Source organism: Aulostomus chinensis, chromosome 22 (assembly GCF_037954235.1).
Source record: "Aulostomus chinensis isolate RoL2024-O1b breed Wild chromosome 22, RoL_Achi_v1.0, whole genome shotgun sequence".
Lineage (NCBI taxonomy): Eukaryota > Metazoa > Chordata > Actinopteri > Syngnathiformes > Aulostomidae > Aulostomus > Aulostomus chinensis.
This window is the reverse complement of record NC_141341.1, coordinates 11,685,672-11,706,562: the sequence shown is the minus strand read 5'-3', so window position 1 is coordinate 11,706,562 and position 20,891 is coordinate 11,685,672. Positions and strand designations below refer to the sequence as shown.

The following is a 20,891-nucleotide window of genomic DNA, read 5'->3' as shown; positions in this document are numbered from 1 at the left end:
TTGTAGCATAAAACACATTTTTTTTGATGGGCTATCTTGTTTCTTCTTGAAAGTAAATAATTCGATTTGGATATATTTTCTCTCTCTCTCGCTCTCTCTAATTTCACTTGCAAAACAAATACGTAAGCTTCAATATTTCTGGCTCCACTTTATCATCTCACAAGGTTGAAGAATATTCAGCTTTGTGTGGAATGAATTGTAAGTCATTTTAAAAAAGAGAGAGAAGAGAGGCCACGGTCAATAAAATATAACCTGGTATTTTTTTTTTCACTTTATGGTTGTCCGCATTTCCCTACTTTCAAGTCCACATCCAGCGAGACCTCACTGAATACGTTTTCTAACTAATGAGCACACGAATGCTTAAGGTTGCAGTAAAATGGCTGTTGTCTCCGTTTACTCTCATCACCTTTCAACATCAAGGACAGAAGGAAACAGAATCAAGTTGTTTTGGCAGCTCTGAAGCAAAGCCAAACCCTATTAGAGCTTTATCAGCTTTATTATCACTAAGCAGCGTATTTCCTGGTGGAATGCCTTTTAAAGGCTTTCAGATATTCCAGTGCCTGAAGTTCAATAACTAAACGTTAAAACTTCTTGAAGCGCTACATCAACCTGATAGTATATTTTGCCCATGCTGAGTAATTCAATTCAAATAATTTGACCTAGAATTGGGTCACAAACTACATGAAAATATGTCTGGTCTAGCAGAAATTGTTGTTGTTGTTGTTGTTGTTTTTTTCAACAGTACAAAATGAAGGAATCAAAAATTAATGCAGCACCTTCTTGATTCTGGCTGGGTCCCCCAACCAGTGCAAGGAATCCACTATTGTCCCCATTGCCAAAATGATACGTGCTAAAGGACTACAGGTCTTGACATCAGTGACATCCAGATGTATGGCGAGAGTAGAGTGTGACCACTTGTCAAACTTGTGTTCAGACAAACTGGATCCAGTTGACCTATAAGGCAAAACGTGGCGAAGATCCTTCAAGTCGCACGCTTTAAGGTGCTGTCACCAATCACCTGAAGTCTGCACATCGCCACACGAGGATGTAATTCACAGACACAAACGCTCTGCTGCACCACCTTTCAGACTTGCACCCAAAACTGATTATATAGATAAAGTTATTTTTTTCCTCTTTTTTTTTTTGTGCCACCATCAAGTTTGCCTTTTATCTCCTATTCTCCTCTCCGTTCACACTGACAGCATCTCTTGTGGCGGTGAAAAAAAACGGTTGCTTTTTGAATGTGTAGCTGTCATGCAACCTCCCTCAGTGCGGAGAGAGAAATTGTCATCTCCTCTTTTTTCCAGCAGCTCAGTGACCAAGGTCAGTTGGTAGAGCAGGTCCAGTCTGGAGACAGTCTGTCCTCCTCGTAGCACGCTGACTCTGAAGAGGGAAGCACAACAGCACCTCCGCTTGCCGGGGAAAATCCAGACTTTTCATGTCAGCAAGGACATCCTAATTATAGCCTGCATTGACTGAGTCCATTCTAACCTTCAAACTGGTACTCATTACAAGATACAAAATAAAACTCTCCCACGCAGCTCATCAGGCTATGCAGCAAAACAATCAGTTCATTCAAACATCGATCTATTCAATCCATCTGTCTTGCTCTGAAGTGCTTTATAGATCAGTTGGTGGGCTATGTTGAAGGAAGTCAGCCATAAAAATGATAGAATGAAATTACAGAGTGACAAAGGAGCTTACAATTATGGTGACACTCCACATTTGTACTGTTTCACAAAAGTACACCGCCGATGCTGCACACCTCCGCACCTTCCTGGATAAATAATTGAATAAACAGTTTTTCTTGAATGCTTCCTTAGTCAAGTTTGTGACAAACATTTATTTGATGCTCAGAAAGGAACTCACCTCGACTGAAACCAAACAATGAAAAACTGCTGAAAGAGGCACGCGGTGCAAGCTCAGGGAATCACAATCTGAAGAAAGATTCTGTCGAAATTCATTACGGTGGAGCTATTTTTGAGTTTGATAGGGATTTTTATTCCGTGGTATGAAACTAAAACTGGATGAATCCAAGTGATGGCGCTAAAAAAAAGAAAGAAAAGCCATTTGAAGTACGAGCCAAGTGTTTAATGCTGTAGCTCAAATGAAAAATGCCATTTAACCATTTAACCCCAGATCTTAAATATCCTTAAAAAAGATTATTTCTTTGTGCATTCATAAAATCAGAATACACTCATTTTTATGGTTTGTTTGCCCTCCTGTGAATGAAATATGCCGTCCTGGTTAGATAATCATATCAACGAATATGGTGACATTTTCACTGATAGATAGATAACAGGGATAAGAACTGGTGCCCTGACTCCCTGTTTTTGTCAAGGTTATCAGTTAAACTGACCGTAAGTGCACGAAAAACAAAAATTAGTTCCTTGAAGCTGCGTCACGGTGGGCTCAGCTTTTGATCTTGTGTAAACCGCTGCGAGAGTCGCTAATTTAACAAATAGAGAACGCGGGGTAATGACTCGCCATTGCCGGATCCCATTGTTCCGGCTGAGCTGCAAAGAAATCAATTACCACGCATGTGACGTTCATTCCACCGCACAATGTGTGCTGCAAAAGGGCTTGATTGACCTAATGGAAGCTTTCCAGGCGGTTAAGTTCTATTAAAAGATTCCTCTCGCTTGGTTCTTGAATAGGTCAAAGTATATGATCGCATTTTTGCACAGCATTTATCAAACTAATTATTCCAGTAAAATCTATTACATGACAAAATATTTATACTTTCTTTTATTTCAGGGGAACTCAGTGTTACTCTGATAATCACATGATCTTTTCTGTCATTGTATTCTTTTTTTTTTCTTCAATTATACTGAGACAAGAATGAGTAAAAGAACCTACAGTTTACTCGTGCAGCGAGTACGGTTTACAATGATGTAATACAATTATTACATCCATATATGACAGTCAAACACTTATAGATGTGAAAGACAGAGGAGGAATCAGTGCATTCATTCTTTATTGAAGTAGCAGTGGAAATATCTCGGAAAAAATGGTACTCTGGTAACAGCGAATGCTTCCATTTGAAATTCTGTGCAAGTGAAAGTATACTTTGTTACTGACCTTAAATAAGAATCAAAAGTAAAAGTACGCGTGCGTCACGATGTTTGCATGTGCAATCATTGACCTCCACAGGTCGTGTGCATTGCTGCTCTGATTATGTTCTCTCAGAGTTGACGGCTCTCAAATCGTCATCACCATCATCATCATCAGGTTAAGACAAGATAAAGCTTTTATTCGTTCCACAGTGGGGAAACTGGCACTGTTACAGCAGCAGAAACTGTGAACGAAAAGAAGTCATAAAGACCGAAAAGCGGGAGTTTTTTCTTGGAATGGATACATATTTGTTGCATCTCTGTCACACTCTTTAAAAAAAATCCTGAGGGTGAACATAATCTTTGGATTCCTTGGTATCATTACTATATTGAGAGGGTTACTGAATGTGACCATCTACATATTCACTCAAAGGGTGGGTGTGACAGGGAGTGCAGACTTTTGCCACATGACATTTCAGAGCCGTATACAGTACAATTTGTACTCCATCAAATGTTCATATGATGGCAAATATACACAAGTTTAAAATAAATACTCACAGAAATGAAAATAAACTATCTCAATGAACCACAGTGCAATTCTCACATTTACAGTGGGGTTATAATGTAATAAGATAACAAAATGCACAGACAGGTCGTTCTGCATTCTACAGTTAAGACTTTCATTTTACCGTAAAAACTCATGTATGCGTAAAAGTTAAAGTAGAAGTCGTTCAAATGAGTTTGACTTCAATTCAGGATCTGAGGTCAGTGTGAAATCAAGATCGTTTGTCTCCATCTAGTGGCGGGGAATAGAGCTGTCACTCACAGGAAGTGACGCAATGAAAACAGTAACGCGCCGAGCTTTCTGAGACCTGTATAATAATGACTTATTTGAAATAATTAGTGAGAAAAGGTTACTCCCCGGGAATATTTGTACTGCCTCCAGCCACAATACGTCGTAAACTTCGGTGAGTAGTTTTCCGTTTTCGACGCCAACTAGTTAGCTAGCTGAGACGTTTAGCTGCCTCTGCATGCCAGCGTATTGTTAGGCTCGTACGTTTAGCATCCGAGGTTAGCTTCGCCCACATGATCAGTAAAAAGCGGGTTCTTTGTGGAAATGCTCGGTTGAAGCGAACGTACCATTTTTTAATTTTACGTAACTGATTCTTTTGAACTTAAGAGAATGTGTCATGCTCTCCTGCCGTTTATGAAACGAATTATATAGTCATTTAGAACTTACATACAACGTTGTATTGGTCACATTGTTTACTTTAGGGCACTGTGTTCCAAACCCCTTTTATCTGTATATAACCTTTTTTGAACTCTTTCTGGCTCACACTCTTGAAGTGATGGCAGCCTCCTTACCTCAGAAACCAGGGATGGCAGGGATGCCCCCTCAGCCGCAGCCCCACCTGCCCACAGGTGCTGCTCCAGCCCCGGGTCAGCAGCCCATGCCCCCGCAGGGAGCCCTGAGAGAGATCTCTCCAGTGTTCCTGTGTCGCATTGGACAGGAGACCGTCCAGGACATTGTCACCCGCACAATGGAGATCTTTCAAATCACCCGAGCCACGCAGGTAGTAAACAGAAGGTCGTTTGTGCTATTGATAACGGTTTATCATGTAGAGAAAATGCATGGTTCCTGCTAATTCCCATGAAGTCATGTGGGTTTTGAAATAATTCGTGCGAAAACGAGACCAGAAGTGTTTGAAACTCTGCATAATGGGAATGACGTCTCATCTTCACCACTCCTCCAACCCTGATACTTGCACTAGGAACAGCAGGAACCCAGACAACATTCAGGTGTATGTCTTCACCCTAAATTGTGAACGATAAAGCTCTAATCAAACAAGTCGAATGAGGGAATAGGATTCTCATGCTGTGTTTCTCTCTGAAACTCTGAAATTGGTCTTCACTTCAATTTTATTGTGGCTTTAAACTTAATCTATTGCAGCACCTGAAGATTTTTGTAGTTGTTGAAGTGGTTTACTGTTGATTCTGCGTCACATTTCATACACTTCTGAATATACATATTGGAAATCATCCTGAACAGTATCTGTATCTTTTTTGTCACACATAATGCCCTCCTACAGTCATGCATATTTGTTGTGAAGCTCTCTCCGATCTTCATGGCAGTGAATCAGAGAGATGTTGGTTGGTATAGCAACGGTTTAAGCTGTTGCACTGAACTGCATTACGTTGAAAAAAGTGATGTATGTGCCTGTGTGTATTGTGCAGTACATGACTAATGGGGGTTTTACAGTATAAATAGTCTTTTTCATGTCTTGCAAAGCTGCCAAGTCATCTAAAATGAGAAGCTGTAATCTATATATGTTTTAGTGCATTTTTGGTTCCTTTTTTCAGAGTGTCAGTGCACTTGGCGATGTTCTGTTCTGTACTGTCTCTTGTTTTATGAGGCAAACATCCTCCGCCCTCTGTGAGGCTGCATCTTGTCTTATTCATCAATCCTTTTCCACCTGATCCGTCTCTAATTGACATTCACTCTTCCTCAGTGTATCTCTGATTCCCTCCTTTCCCATTACACAGAGCTATTGTCTTTCCTGTACTCAGCTCTCATAGCGTAGCTTGTAGCATCATGTGTGACCCATCATTTTGTAGATGCTACTTAATTGTCTAACAAAGTCTGCTTATATGTTCCACCACCATCTGAAGTAAAAATATGAACGCCACTTAAACTGACAGATGACTCTCTATATCTGTGGATGTAGCTTCCGAACGGTGTGACCCAAAGTCAGGCAATGTACCAGGACCGTTTTGGGAAGCTCCAGGAACACCTTCGGCAGCTCGCTCTGCTCTTCCGAAAGCTTCGGCTGCTTTACGAGCGCTGCGTGGAGATGACGGCTGACCTGCAGGAGGGTCCAGCAGAGGTCAGCAACTTGTCAGTTAAACACTGGTGAAGAAGGGGACTTGTTGAAAATGGACTTTTACTCTTTCTGTTCTTTTGAGCACAAATGAGAATGGACATGCACATTGAAACTGTTCAGCCATCCTCACCATAGTATTTTCCAGGGTCGTCATCATTTATAAACAGCTGGGGATTGTGGAGCAACAGAATGAGAGTGAGTGTGTCCTGTGTTTTCAGCTTGTACCGTATGTTGGAGAGGAACTGTCTTGTGTCAGAGTGGAGCCTTGCAGTCCCGCTGTCAACCAGGAGAGGCAAGAGGTTCTAGAGGTGTGTTCCTTTGAAAATATGTTAACAATGCATCAAGGTAAATTACCGATGTGACATGCTGTCACTTCCAAATTATAAATACTAAAGTTGGCTTCCAAATGGGTTTTTGATAAAAAGAAAAAAAATCCTCTTTGAAATGTAATGTGTTTATCATATCCAGCTTCATATTTCTGCTACAGAAGCTTTGCATGATTCACAGATCAACTAAAATCCTTATTTATGTTACACTGGCCCTTTATGCGGCCCCCTCAGTTCATCCTCTGTCTGAAACACTTTTTGTTTCGTCCCTTTAAGTCCTATTTAATCCTCCCGTCTTCATGGAGGGAGGATTACCTACTAATTTGGCAATTGAGCGTATATGATGGAAATGAAGGAAGAGCATAATAGCTCCCCTTTAATTCCTCTAGGAGGCAGTGACACCGCTAAATTGGCCTCCTGGTGCTGAGATGCAGAGACTCTCTGACATTTGCATAAGGGTTGGGCTGATATAAAACATTTTCCACCGGTTTAATAAAGGGGCTTTTGTCAGAAGAAACTGCAGTTACAAAATCAAAATTTTACAAGTCTTGAACAGGCGCAAGAAATGGGCAACGTTTTAGCCCTGTTGTCTAGCAGAGAAACAAATATAACTGAGAACATTGTGTGTGTTTTTACGCCAATATCACCTTTGTCTTCCAAGCCAAAATGTTTCTGTGCTGTCATAGAGAAGTTTGAGCCCATAAAGGTCGAGTCTGAATCTTGAGTAAACAGTGCACTGCTTAAAGGAAGTCCACTTCTTCCTGCCCTGAATGCTAAACGCCACGGCCTGTGTTCTCACATAAGTGCAACAAATGGATGTCATCTGTCTTCCGCTCCATTTGCAGAAAGTCCGTCAGAAGAACCAGGAGATGAAGGTTCTGATGGATCAGATGAGGAACCTGCTGTGGGATGTCAATGCCATGTTGACACTCAGGAAATGACCTTGGGAAGAGAATGATGGACTGCAGAGTAGCGGAAGCCAGGTGAAATAAAGGACTTTCTGTTGGACCTTGAATATAAGACACAACCTTCAACTCAGCCTTTATTTGTTGGCACTTGATAATTGAAATTCACTCAAAACAATTTGCTGTTTTGAAGTCGTTACTGGAGGATTACTATAGGATAAAACTTTTAAGCCAATCTTTGTGTCACTCTGACAACAGCACCTTTGACACTGTAGCAGGCTTTTTTCCTTTAAACCAAGGCAGCTGAAAACAAATTTAGTTTCTTCCAACTGCTATTTTATCGCCTCATGTTTATTCAAATAGGGTAAGGACTCCTGTCGTCTCACTACTTAGATAATGAGTAGAAAGATGTATTGCCTCTGGTTCAAACAAAAGCAGAGTTAAAGCACGGTGGTTTCCCCGGTGTTTAGCCCGCAGGTGCTGGCTCCACACCAGACACTCCTCAGTTCCCTGCAGCTAATTCTTCCTGACAGCTGATCTGACGTCTGCATTTACGGCAGAAACTACTGCCCTTATTATCAGTTGTGTGAAAAACTGTGGGTTCTTGAATTCCAATTAGACCCTTTGGCAGCTACACATCTCAGGTGTTTTGTTTATGTGTGTGTGTGTTAGCGCATGTGCTTAATTAGTCTTCCTGAGTCCTCAACAACACACCTGTTTGTTTACCCCGAGGGGTTTAAGAATTGCTTGCCGGTGAATTTGATTTTGTAAATCGTTGGAGACTAGTCAGGGTGTTTTTTGATTTTGTTTTGTACAAAATAAAGTTGTGTTTTTTTAACTCAAAATAACGTGAATGTATACATTTTTGGGGGGGTGAAATATAAATCTTCACTGTAGATCCACTCAGATGCTGCAGACAGTGACTACATAATGACCTTGAATCTCAGAGTCTCTAAAACCTGTTAGAAACGATTTGAAAGCACTTTCGATCGCTGCAGTTTTATAATATGAATCGTTACTTAATTGAAGGAATCAGCCCAACAGGATATTCAACAATTTCCTACCTAATAGATGGTTAGAAAATAAGGTTTCAGCTGCATTTCAGCTTGTATTATTTGATATTAAATCTCTGGGTTGGTGACACATTTTATTCATTCATTTTATTGTGGGTTGATTTTAACCCTCCATAGACCCATGTTGGTCTCCATCTGGGGGGAGATTGAGTGTGTTGTGTTTTCTTTGTCAAAAATCTCTTGTAAATATTGAGGTTATAGCCGGTGGCCGTTGAAAGCCCTGAGTACTTGGCCTGTCAGGATGGAAGTACGTATATGATGTTGATTATCATGCACAATGGTGTCTCATATTGTTGCAACACTTCTTTGGCTTGAGATAATTTATTCCACAGATTAAGCGCAAAATGGAGTCATTATTGACTGCTCAACAATGGTCGAAATTTCCTCCAAAATAGTGCATGAAGACACAAAGACCTTTAGGAACAGCTCATGCTGGGATTTGTTGGAGCTTGACAAGCTTGAAAATGCTTTAAATGTGCTTGAATTGACAAAAGAAAAGGTGTAGAAATGGGGTTTAGTGTGATTCAGAACTAAACGCTGTAGTTCACCAGTTGATACAAAAGAAAATTTGACCCACTTGAGGGTATTAAAAACCATCTCGCTTGTCATTTTGCAGAGAGTTGGGTGAAAAGAATGATATTGTATTGGAAGCACTGAAAAGGGAGTGACTGATCAAACACCACGCCACAGTTTGCATTTACAAATTCTTTTATTGGTTTTACAGTTAGCTTTTGGATGTGCAATTGTCTGTTTCCTTGGCAACTGTCCCTGTGCACAGTAATGCCGAGACACACGTTGAAAGCCAGAGTACATGGCACCAATACCTAGTCCCTTGGCGGGCGGGGAGGGGGGGCATTACTTTGTCGTTATCACAGCAACAGCACTCGCATCAGAGGCGTTCCGTGTGTTCCTTCCTCAGTGCTCTGATATAGATTGTCCTTCCTAGATGAGAGACCCTATGAGAACCCTCTCAAGGCCCCTAAATTTCATTGCCTTCCTGGATTCTAGGAGGTGGGAGAATCATTTCCAAACCTTTTAGGCCCTGCTGCTCTCTTCATAGTTATATTTATGTTGTCCAGAACAGTCCACCAGGGTCTGTCTGATCATTTTTGTCACAGTTTCAGTTGAGTCCTTTCAACATTTCCTGTCCTTGTTCAACTCTGATTGGTCCATTTCTGTCCAAAAGGCCACAAGAACAAACTGTCCAGTTTAGCAGGATCACGCCCTCTCGAGGTCTTTGTACTTCTTGCGGAGGACTGACACTTGATCTTTGAAGAGTACGGGATCCAAACGGAACTGAGAGTGGACCAGAGGCATGTAGCCAAACCAGTTGGCAAAGGTGTTGACACACTCCTGACGCTGGTTGAAGTGCTCCGGGTTGGCCCAGGGAACGCTCTTGGTACCCTGAGAAGAGGGGTCAAATATTACTCACTACCCTGGTGTTGACATTCAAAAACACGAAGGAAGCGGCTGGGTACCTGCGGGCTGGGCAGCTCTTTGTATTGCTTCCTTTGAGCTACCTTGATGGGTGGCAGGTGGGTGACAGCAGAGACCAGGAAGTTCATCAGGATGTCCTCACAATTGGCGGTACGATCCACTAGAGTTCTCAAAGACTGGGGCAGGTAGTGGGAAAACAGGTAGTGGTAGTACCTAAGATGAAAATATACAAATGTGTGTATTGCTACTGAAATATAAACAATCTGCAACCTTTAGCACCACATTTACTTTTTCAAAGTCTAAGTATATTTATCTAATTCCTTCACAAGCTCTCGTGACAAGTAGCATTTTTTTTATTATGCTGTAGGAACTTGATTTTTACACTGCATCATATTTCAAGAAATCTTACCTCTTCCACTGGCAGATAATTGCACCTCTTAGGGGGGAAACGGTCTTATTTTTGCACTTAATAAAACACGTAACAGGTAAAGTCACCTGCTGCTGCTGATGCAAGCACACACACTGTGTTCTTCCACCAAGGAAGACTACGTGGAAACAGAACATTAACATCAAAATCTGTTCACGCATTGTCTTCAGGATCCAGGATTTTCCATTTGATCCAGATTACCTCCAAAAGTTCCTGGTACAATAACCTATATTAATCACTTATATTCCTGCTAAATTTCCTCACCATCTGTGAGTTGGCAAATATCTTGACCTGTTGATGTGAGAAGAAAAACAAATGTCTCTGTAGAAACGTTCCAGCGATCCATCCAGTTGTTGAGATGCCTGGATATTTGTATTCATTATGTTCCCCTCCACAGTCAAACACAGTCTGGCACTGCAGTTATGAATGTGGCATTGGATCAGCTCTTGTGATCATAAATCACTCTCTGTAATTGACAGGGATCACAGGTTCATCTGAATTCCCACAGGTGCCGCTGATGTATGTGCAAGAGTCCAATTAAATCAACACTCGGCGTCCTTGTGTGATGAATTTTAAAGAGGAGAAATTATTGTATTACAAAGAGGGAGGGAAAAAATCAAGATGTCTGACGGAATATTTAAGTCACATTTGCCAACACTTCTACTCACACTCTTAACCCCTTGTGCGATAATTAGAATATGAGCTAAATGTATAATTTGATACATGAAAAATTAGGTATCTATATGATTTATCATGAATCAAAGCACCTGTAACGCTGGAAGACGACTTACAGACATAAACAGAAACCATCGAATGTATGCTGATGATATGTATCTGGGACAAGTTAACCATTTCACCACCAGTGGGATTCGATATTTATAGAGCACCACAAACTAAATCCCTGTGGTACAATTCATATGTTCTCCACTTTCTTCTTTAAACATAAACTGGCACGCTAGTTGATTCACTTTACATTCACACCTCGTACAGTCTTGTTTTACTTGTGCTGGGGAACTAAAATTAACAACTTGTGTTTTTCTGGCTGATTCTGGCGAATGAAATCTCGTATCTATATAATAGTTTGCAAAGCGGCCCTGTAGTACAGTGGCCATTCATGGAGTTATCTGCTTTGATCTCAGTTGCATAATGTTGATTCTGCAGAGTCATATTTAAATATATGATGTATTTCCTGTAATCACACAAAAAAAATATAGATTATTCCAGAGCACGCTTGCTCTAAACAGTTTTTTATTTCAGTAAATCTCTGAGCTTGATACCACTTTCGACCTGATAGAAAAATTCTTAAAAACTACGAGTTATTTTTACTGACATCCACGGTGGCCAGAGAATATACGACTTTCATAAAGAAATGAGATTCACATTTATGGTTCGAAATGAAATATCTCCTGGATTTATTGCCATGAAATTTAGTACAGACATTCACATCCCCCTACAGGATAAATTGTGATAACCTCTGGCGCAACCATCAATTTAAATTTTAATATTCCTATACTTTGCTTTATGACTAAACACTTGCAAAACTTAAGACTTTTCCATGAGCCTCAGCCATCTGTTGTAAAGCTGCAAAGATCTCTGGGAGGTTGCGCCGTCCGCGGAAACGATCACAGCAAGTGTAGTGTGTTGATGTACCTGTGGTAGAAGGCAGCTCCAGTCAGGACGATGGAGTACTCATTGGTCCATTTGGAGGTGTATCCCCAGGAGCGCTTCAAAGGATCCCAGAAGTGGCTCCTAGGAGGATATCCCACAATCCTCTCTGGGAAGTTCCGCCACACCAAAAAGGCGAAATTCACCTGCAGAGATGGAACACTTGGATCCTTTTACCTCTTTTTTGGAAATATTGATTTAAAACATAACTTTGCAGCTCTACAGTTGTAAACTTTTTAAACTGTGCAGCACCACGACACACACACACACACACACACACACACACCTCACTGGTCAACAGGACTGTATCCTCATCCAGACTCAGCACTGCTTCTGTCTCTATGGCAACATGAGGTAGGAAGCGACTGGTGGTCTGAAAAGAGAGATACTGCAGTAAATGGTAGTTCTGATACTGCAGGCTAGATGTTATTTGGCGTGTGCTTTGAGAGATTATGAGAGTGACTCAGAGATGATCATGTTACAGTCGATGGTGACTGAGACGACCGGATCTATAGGTTTTTAATTTTTAAATTTTTTTTTTTTTTGCCTTAAGAGGCAAAACATGCCATGTAAGTAAAATGGAAAGGAAACACTTAAAATGAGTGACATTTATAAAAGTAACCACACAGATCATTGGACATGTCGGATGGATGGGAGGGAAGATATGAGACATCAAAGCAGAGCGCCCGAGAAAGAGAGACATGCATAGAAGGAGAGAAGAGGCACGTAAACAGACTGACAGTTTGTCAAGCTGTCACTCAGACATCACAGCAGGCCAGAGTGGGAGGCGAGAGTGGAGGCGGCGGCGGTCCTCACCTTCCTCCTGCCGTCTGTCACAGTGAGGGGAACAGGCATGGGAGGCCATTTGCTCCGATTGGGTGGTGGCTTCTCGCTGTTCCAGATAATGATGATCTGCAAGAACCATGAATCACAGGTGAAAACTTTAGAGTGATCAAGAATATCTGCCGGGGTTCAATGAAGTGTCTCAGGCAAATCAAAAGATCAGCTTGTGACTAAAGCTTCACATTTTAAACTATGTTACATGGGTACCTGTGAGCAGTACTTTGACTTGGAGACCACCTGAAGAAGCTTCATGATTGGCTGAGACTGGGAGACCAGCGGTGAGACAGCATGGATGACGGCGGTGAACTCCTGACTTGGACTAACCCCTGAAGGACATGAGTGACAAGGGACACCTTACTATGTGTGTTTTTATACAAGTAAAAACAGCAGGACGTCCTGAGCCCACAGACTTCTTTCCCTCCTCCTTTATGTCTTTCTGACTCCAGAATGCAGAAAGAGCCAGACATCTTTTTTTTTTAACATATTTTATTGATTTTCTCATTTAAACAACACAATACATATAGAACATAGTGTCAGTGAAATTACTTTCAATCTTTATGCTGTTTTTTTGTAGACAGTCCATTTTTCCCATCTGCTTTCGCATAATGATTGTTGCGGTTTTATAATATGTGTGAGTCTCTCCGTAACGTGTATCTCATCAATGATCTCCATCCAGCTCCTCCAAGTAGGGGGGTCTTCTTCGTACCTTTTCCTTGCGATGGCTTTCTTGGAAGCCGCTAGTAAAATCTTAATCAGATACCAGTCTCTGTCTTGGAGCCAGACATCTTTTAACTTGTTCTTGAATGGCAAAATACACTTATTGGGTAATATAATAAAATTATTACTTAAAAAAATTCTGCAATCAGTGCAGTGTGTATAATCATGCCTAATCACAGCCCAGTGGTAAGTTACAGTCAGGCACAACTTGCCACAAACTAGCTTTCAGTTTTCTACCAAAACAATTTGAATGAACAATCTGTGGATGTAGTTTTAAAAGAAAAAAAAAAAAGAATTTCAAAATGAGTATAAACCCTTGGCTTTAATTGGCTGAAGTAGAGATGATTACATGTCTACCTCTGCAGCTCTGGCACAGCAATTTGATTACAATCAAGATTTGCCTTCTGTGCTACCAGATTTAAATGAAGGGTGTACTTACCTAACCCCAGGTAGTAGAAAGGGAAATGTGCAAGGTGAGTGGAGTATTCAGGCAGCACTAGCAGACCTCCTGGCAGGGTGTTCCACATGTACTTGTTCCTCGATATGTGAGAAAACACCCGGTCCTTAATGATCTGGAGAGAGAAGAAAGGGGTGAATTTTCGTGTGAAGAGTAGAAAGAGCACGTTGTGTTTATCTAGTACAAGCCTTCCCATGTTTCCCCTCTAAGCTGGAGGATGAGAGTCTTGAAGCTTAATATAAAGCAATTTGAGCTGTGATGCATTTGTATTTACATATAAGAGCGCTACAATCTGATGTACTACCTATTTACACCAGCAGGGGGTGTCCACAGAGCTGCAGCACTGGCCTCCAGTGAGAAGCCCTCTGCCTCGCTGACCTCAGGCTGACTGAACAGCTGTCTCCCATGGGGAGAGGTTCCCCTCTGCTTGCTGTATGTATATAAGCAGCTTATCACCAACCTCCAGAACCTTTTCTTTATCATCTCCAGCAGCTGAAATCCCCAGCAACACACAAACACACACACTCACAGAAGCTGCCAGACCTGCCTTTATAAACATCAGAGTGTTACTACTTAACTCTGGGATTTCTTCAGTGAGCTTGAATTTCTTGTTCCCCCACAATTTTTTTTGTGGCTGATTATTGTTATTTTTTTTTGTTTTGCATGTTTCTTTTCAAGAATGGCAAACTATCTTATAGCTGGAGCAAATACCATCCAAGTACTTTTCTCTTCATCATCTTGTTCAAAAACGGAGACATAGATAGTGTGGGCAAGAGTGAAAGCTGTGAACATCTGTGGAAAGAATCTCTTTCGCCTGCATATTGTACAGCTAAATCAGATATAAAGGAAAAAAAATCAAAGCTAGTACTTGTCTTTGATTTTACGATTAAAAAAATTATTATGGAAAAAGAAACTTGCAGTCAAAGAGTGTCGTGAGAGAGAATCTGGCAGGCTGGGACTAATATTTGCAAACATAAGAGACCTCAGGCGAATCGGATGTGGACTTCTTTGAAACTGTTCCCTATACATCGAGTGTTACACTAAACCGAGAGTAGGAATGTAGAGCACAGGTCAGGCTCCAAAACCCCATAATCGTACTGACAGAGGGGTAGTTTTTGATTCAATATGTAGAAACAGATGATGCGCAGGCTACAACCCAAAGAGATGTAGCAACTAAGGCTGTGTGTTCAACGGCAAGCCTGTGTTTACAGCCGGAGTAGATTATTTTCTCTGGAAAGGATTTTTGTCGTCGTTGAAAATGTAGCAGAAAATCTGAGTATTGAAGTTAAAATCAGATATGAATTAGCATCACAGAGGAATTTGACGCCACCGTGGGCCAAAGTTCAAGTGAGGATTTGACTGTATTGATTTCTGAGTATCAGAATTCAGAGAGAGGAGTCGCGAGGATCAGTGAATTCATTTGTGAGAGCAAGTTCTACTCCACTGAATTGACAGGCACATTGGGCTTTTTTTTTTTTTTTTTGGCTCCACATTCCGTTTTCTTCAATAAATTGGCATCAATTAGAGCTCTTGCCTTCAGAAGTTTCTGTAAGACTCAACAGGCAAGATTTTAGGACTTACGCTTTGACTTTTGACCCTGCAAATAAAGAGTTTGCAGAGAAAAACAGGAGGACCGGCTAAACTTCCGACAACTCTAGCTATTCTTTTTGGTTAATCTGCATTTGCATTTATGTAATCCATCCATCGTCGTCTTCCGCTTATTCCTACACATTAAGGGTCGCGGGGGGGCTGGAGCCTATCCCAGCGTCAACGGGCGAGAGGCGGGGTTCACCCTGGACAGGTCGCCAGTACATCGCAGGGCCAACATAGAGAGACGAACAACCATTCACACTCACAGTCACACCTACTGTCAATTTAGAGTATCAATCAGCCTCGTCCCCAAGTGCATGTTTTTGGATGGTGGGAGGAAGCCGGAGTACCCGGAGAGAACCCACGCAGACACAGAAAGATCCCGTGGCCGAGCCGGGACTCGAACCCGGAACCTTCTTGCTGTGAGGCCACAGTGCTGACCACTGCACCACCGTGCAGCCCTGCATTTATGTAATGTGTAATTTAATTTGGTGTTTGAATCATCAACTGGGTCAGATTAACAAGTCTTTTCTCTTCTGCCATTATTAGGCCTGGTAGGGCTTGAGGTTGAAATGAAAAAAAAAAAAGAAGAACAATCTAATGCTGTTCTCATGTTCCTCTGTCAGTGGTGACCATATGCTGCCTTTTAAGAGGACGGCGCCCCATATTGCTGGCTGTTAGCTAGCCTCTGTCTGATGGAGAACTAGATACTCCACAAAAGCATACTACCAAGCGGTGATAATGACCGCGCTAACTGACTGTTAGCAAAAGATCATGATGAGAAATGTGCATAGTGGTGGTGCCTGATCACCTCTGTTCAGTTTCTAAATGAGCTCATGCCAACATTTTGACAACAGTGCAGGCTCCTGTGTTTGGTCCGAGTCATTCCTGCTCCATTGTGTCATCGTTGTGCAACACATAGCCACACTACTATAGCAGCTGCATATTTTTTATTTTTTTAATGAGCTGGCCATGTTGTGGAAAAGCAGCTAACTACTGCTAGCAGCTGGCTAGCATGTGATGCAAATCACCGGCCAAATATTTAGCTAACTGTGACCCTTCCCGGTGTGACCCAGCCTCTTGGCTGACCTCCAGTGTGGTGAGGACGATCTTGTCCACAGAGGAAAAGTAGGCTTCCCACAACATCTGGGTCCTCTGTCTGAGAGCCAGGACTCTCTCATTTCCTATCGCTCTCACTGTGGATGGCACCTGAAGAAGAGCAAGAAGAAAAAAAAAACAAAGATGTTGCCAAATGAAACGAATGAAAGCATAACAGTTGTGGTCAGTTGCTCTGACAATTAGAACGTAATTGATGAGGACTAAAGTGGGGGGCTTGGAGGGATTCGGCAAGATTGATTTAATCACAGAGAGTTAAGCTCAGCGGCTTAATCAAAAGAGGAGCACAGCCATGTTTGATGGAGAAAAAGTGTGAGCAGTTGACTCTATTAAACCCTTTAGTCTTCACACGTTTTCTAATGAGTGCCAGTGGAGAGAAAAAAAAGCTGAGAGGCTGCCGTTTTTTTTTCATACTCTTTCAACCCCTCAGCACACACACGTATAAGAGGAGCTGCTCCCATACATGTCGCCTTCCTCCTGCCGTTCCCTTTGTCGCTTCTTTCCTCCATGAAGGACAGGTGTCTCATCTCTCTGATCAGACAGTAAATAGTCGTGTGTGTGTGTGTGTGTGTGTTACCCTTCCTTGTGAGAGTTTTGCACATCTTTCAATTCTGAACGCTTCTGTTTCTCTTCATTAGCCGAATTCTAATTCATGTCGTCAATTTGGTGGAGATCAAAGCGGATCAATGCAGTGTAATTTGTGTTTTCGGGAGAGAGATACAGGTTGTAGCCAAGTGTGAGTCGGCTTTGTGTGTGTGTGTGTGTGTGTGTGTGTGTGTGTGTGTGTGTGAGAGAGAGAGCACACAGCGAGGATGAGCAAGCCGCAGAGCTGGATTAAGAGCGCTATGGTTCATCACAAAGCGCCCCAACATGCAGCCACGCCATTTGATACAGCAGGTAATGCCCGCTTTGTGGCTCTGCATGGTGGATGTTTCCCAGTGATTATGATTACATTCAATCCGAGTTAAAGCCTCTATTCTCAGCACTGATGGAAAGAGGAATAGAATGGAAAACACAAGCCGCTTCACAGAAAATTTGTTCTAGCTTTTTTATTTTTGTCTTTAAAGGAAAACAAAAATCTAGGAATTATTATTATTGATATTCTGTCTTTATTTGAATTATATTATTATTATTATATATACTGAATTGTCATTATCAATGCAGATAAAAAATGATGGTAAAAAAAAGGATAAAAAAATGTTAAAAAGCAGTAACTTTCTCAAATGATCAAAACTATGAATATTTCTTTTATGATAAGTGTCATTTGTACATCTTGGGTTTTTCCACTCGTTTGTTAAAACCTGAATGCAGGTCTTTGCATTGGTAACTTTATAAATCATTTGATCATTTGAAATTCAAATTAACTCATCACTAAAAATTGATCGAGTACAGTCCCTTTTTATTTATTTTTTTTACTGTTTTGGACTTCACCTTTCATCTTTACATAATTCCTGTTTAATACGTTTTTGGTTTCATATTCCTGGGTTTGTTTGCTTGAACCCTTTCATAGTCACTTCCTGTTTTATTTTAAAAATCACTTCCCTCTTTTGGTTTTTATTGGTTTTGCTTCCTTTTACGACTGCGATCACCTGCGTCTGGTCCTCACCTGTCCAGCCTCCCACCCAGTCAACTTCTTTACTTTTCATCAGTCCAGTACTGTATTTTATCCCTTCATACTGGATCGTGTTTACCACATTCATGCCTGCCCCTTGAGGTATTCATGCCCTTGTTAGTTGGATTAGCTCTGTTCAATGTGTTTTCAGTTCGTGAACTGACAGTTAAGTTAAAGGTGCAAAGGACAAAAATATTAAGCATTTTTAACAACAAATATCCATAGAACTTTTATAAAACTGAAGAATGAAAGTCAGAATTTTCCTAAAATGTTTTTTGTTATAGTGTTGAAATAATTATCAATCAGTTCTGAAATTTTCATTTTATATTACAGTGGGATGGCCTGCAAAACCTCAAAAGATCTCTGGGTCAACAGCACGAACATGTCAATATCAGGTGTTTTCTGCGTGTCGTCATGGACCGGTGTTTGATTAACCAGAGAAATGGCTGAGAAACGTAAGGATTCATTCTTTCATCCATCTCAAATACTGTCGGACAAACAAAGGAGCAAGACGGGGGGGTTAATATTGGTTCAGCATTTCTACGGTGGTCTAGGCTGAAAAACCAGAAGGGTCTGAAAAGCCAAGCCAATGTCACCACTTTTCTGATGGACAGCTGAGCTGATGTTCGCTAACTAACAATAGCAATCGCCCAACCCGCAACTTTAGCCTCTGACGAGTGTTATTGTTAGTTTGTGACAGCATCAGGAAATGTATAGTTACGAGCTAGACCCACTAAATTATCGGTCTTATTACTGCTATTCCAACTCGGACCATTTGTGGTTAGTTTTGTTAACCTGGTAACCAGTAGAATAGATAAGTGCTGCAAGAGTGAGAGAAACACTCACTGACTGGGGGGTATAAATGTCCGTTGCAGCTTTAATACAACCACTAATAGAGCGTCACGTTAGTAGGCTTGCTTTCTAAACCAGTCTATGGGTGACAGTTTTGAAAATGTGACACTTTTTACATCCTTACATGTCAACACATCAAAGGCAATGATAAATAACTATGTGGTGGACGTCTGTGTGACAAAGTGAAGCCTCAGTAGCTGCCCCCGAGCTTTGCTATCTGGGTCCACCTGCCACCATGTTACATGACATTTCAGAGGAAGAGAGAGAGAGTGTGTGTGTATTTGCTGTGTACATCCATTTCTGTGTGTTACCTGCAACAGTAATCTCTCATCTCCTTCAATGACCGCCTGGTTCCACTGTATGACATCAGAAAATGGCAGCTCCCAACCGTTACTCAGCAAAACAGGGATACACGCCGCCTGAATGAATGCACACACACACACACACACACACACACACAAAACAGAATAGAGAGAGAGAGTGAAAGTGATACATCTACTGCAAAATTTCATGTACATCAGTTAAGCTGTGACGAGCAGGCTGGGTTCCTTCCAGTTCAGCTTCTCTGGCTCCCAACAATAAACATCATGACATACCACAGCTGCATGGACACAATCTGTACGAGTTCACCACCAGCTGCCTGCTACGTGTTTGTTTACGTGCTGCTGACTGTGCGTGACCCCTTTCGAGTGGCTGGAATGAGTAATAACTGTTATGTTTTGCAGGAAGCCCTGCAGGTTTGAACACAAATGTGGTGGACAAGGTTGACAGCGCTGGTGTTCTAATTAGATGCGGCCACTATGCAAGGAAGGAAGTAAGTGAAGGAAGAAGAGAGAGAGAGAGATGAAGGGATGAGAGGAGTAGGAACTAGTTGATACCTCGTTCTGTATTGAAGCTGATTTTTTGATGTTGCCTCATCCCCTCGCTCGCTGACAATTTTTTTTTTTTTGATGTTGTTGCACTTTTTTTCTGCTTTCCCCAGCCCTCCTTTGGTCTCCCCCCCTGTGAGGGTTTCTCCCTCTGTAGTCTGTTTTCATTTCTCTCCACTGCACTCTCATCCCATCTTCCCCTCTTTCTCGCTCTCTCTCGCTCTCTCTCTCTCTCTCTCGCTCTCACTCTTCTTTACTCACTGTGGTCTGAAGTGATGATAGGTCTCAGTGTTCATTTATTTATTTTCTAATTAAACCCACCAAAAACAGCAACAGCAGCCAAAAGAGTGGAGATCAAACAGTCTCTCTTTCTTTTCTCTGTCTCTCTCTTTCTGTCTCTCTCTCTCTGTCTCTCTCTCTCTATCTGGCCCACTAGGTCTCCCACCCTCCTGAATTTCATCTGAGAATAGACCTGCTGAAGGACACTTGAGCAAATGGGAAGATGGGTAAGTGTGTGTGTGTGTGTGTGTGTGTGTGTGTGTGTGTGTGTGTGTGTGTGTGTGTGTGTCGGAGGCAGCCCCAGGTTACAGCAAGGTTGCGTGAAGCCCACCAGAGTGATAATCCAAGGTCTCTAAATTTGAATTGCAGCCTGAGGCTTGTTTAAGTCCCCCCGGAGTACTGGGAGGGTGAGTTTCAACACTCACAACTGCGCCCACCCCCCACCACCCGACCCCCCCACACACACACCCTTCTCCGTCTGACGGGTGGGTTATATGAAAGAATATATGCTGTGTAGTTGTTTTTAGTTTGTTTGCTTTGGGAGATGAAGAAGGGGAGGCTCCGAGCGTATGTGGGGGAGTGTGCAAATGTGTTTATATTGGAAAGCTGGCAGAAAGTTTCTTACCACACTGGTAATTGCCAGTTCTTTTGTGGGCCTGCCTGGCACTAAAATGAAATACACGAGCGAAAAATCTTTTAAAAGTAGCTTGAATGGAAAAGAGAGAGAGAGAGAGAGAGAGAACAAGAGGGAAAGAGAGGACAAAGAAGCAAGACCGGAGGAGAAAAGG

The 20,891-nt window shown here is 41.8% G+C and overlaps 2 protein-coding genes across 3 annotated transcripts in view; one reads left to right on the top strand and one right to left on the bottom strand.

Annotated features, from left to right (window-relative positions):
- The first annotated feature begins 1,347 nt into the window (after positions 1-1,347).
- On the top strand, positions 1,348-8,106 carry LOC147240777 (mediator of RNA polymerase II transcription subunit 30). The gene is made up of 5 exons (XM_086194031.1): positions 1,348-4,021; positions 4,401-4,627; positions 5,780-5,938; positions 6,154-6,243; positions 7,107-8,106. Exons 2-5 carry the CDS (start codon positions 4,403-4,405, stop codon positions 7,200-7,202), a joined length of 570 nt encoding a protein of 189 aa, XP_086050157.1. The 5' UTR covers positions 1,348-4,021; positions 4,401-4,402; the 3' UTR covers positions 7,203-8,106.
- An 832-nt stretch (positions 8,107-8,938) lies between these two features.
- The window catches only part of ext1c (exostoses (multiple) 1c), a 76,080-nt gene continuing 64,127 nt past the window's right edge, over positions 8,939-20,891 (bottom strand). For both annotated transcript variants that reach the window (XM_086192856.1, XM_086192857.1), the window contains exons 4-12: positions 19,267-19,374; positions 16,465-16,584; positions 13,768-13,900; positions 12,819-12,937; positions 12,585-12,680; positions 12,055-12,141; positions 11,754-11,914; positions 9,718-9,889; positions 8,939-9,643 (exon numbers count right to left, since the gene is read on the bottom strand). In XM_086192856.1, coding sequence (XP_086048982.1) covers positions 9,458-9,643; positions 9,718-9,889; positions 11,754-11,914; positions 12,055-12,141; positions 12,585-12,680; positions 12,819-12,937; positions 13,768-13,900; positions 16,465-16,584; positions 19,267-19,374 — 1,182 coding nt within the window. In that variant the 3' untranslated portion in view covers positions 8,939-9,457. The remainder of the gene's footprint in view (positions 9,644-9,717; positions 9,890-11,753; positions 11,915-12,054; positions 12,142-12,584; positions 12,681-12,818; positions 12,938-13,767; positions 13,901-16,464; positions 16,585-19,266; positions 19,375-20,891) is intronic.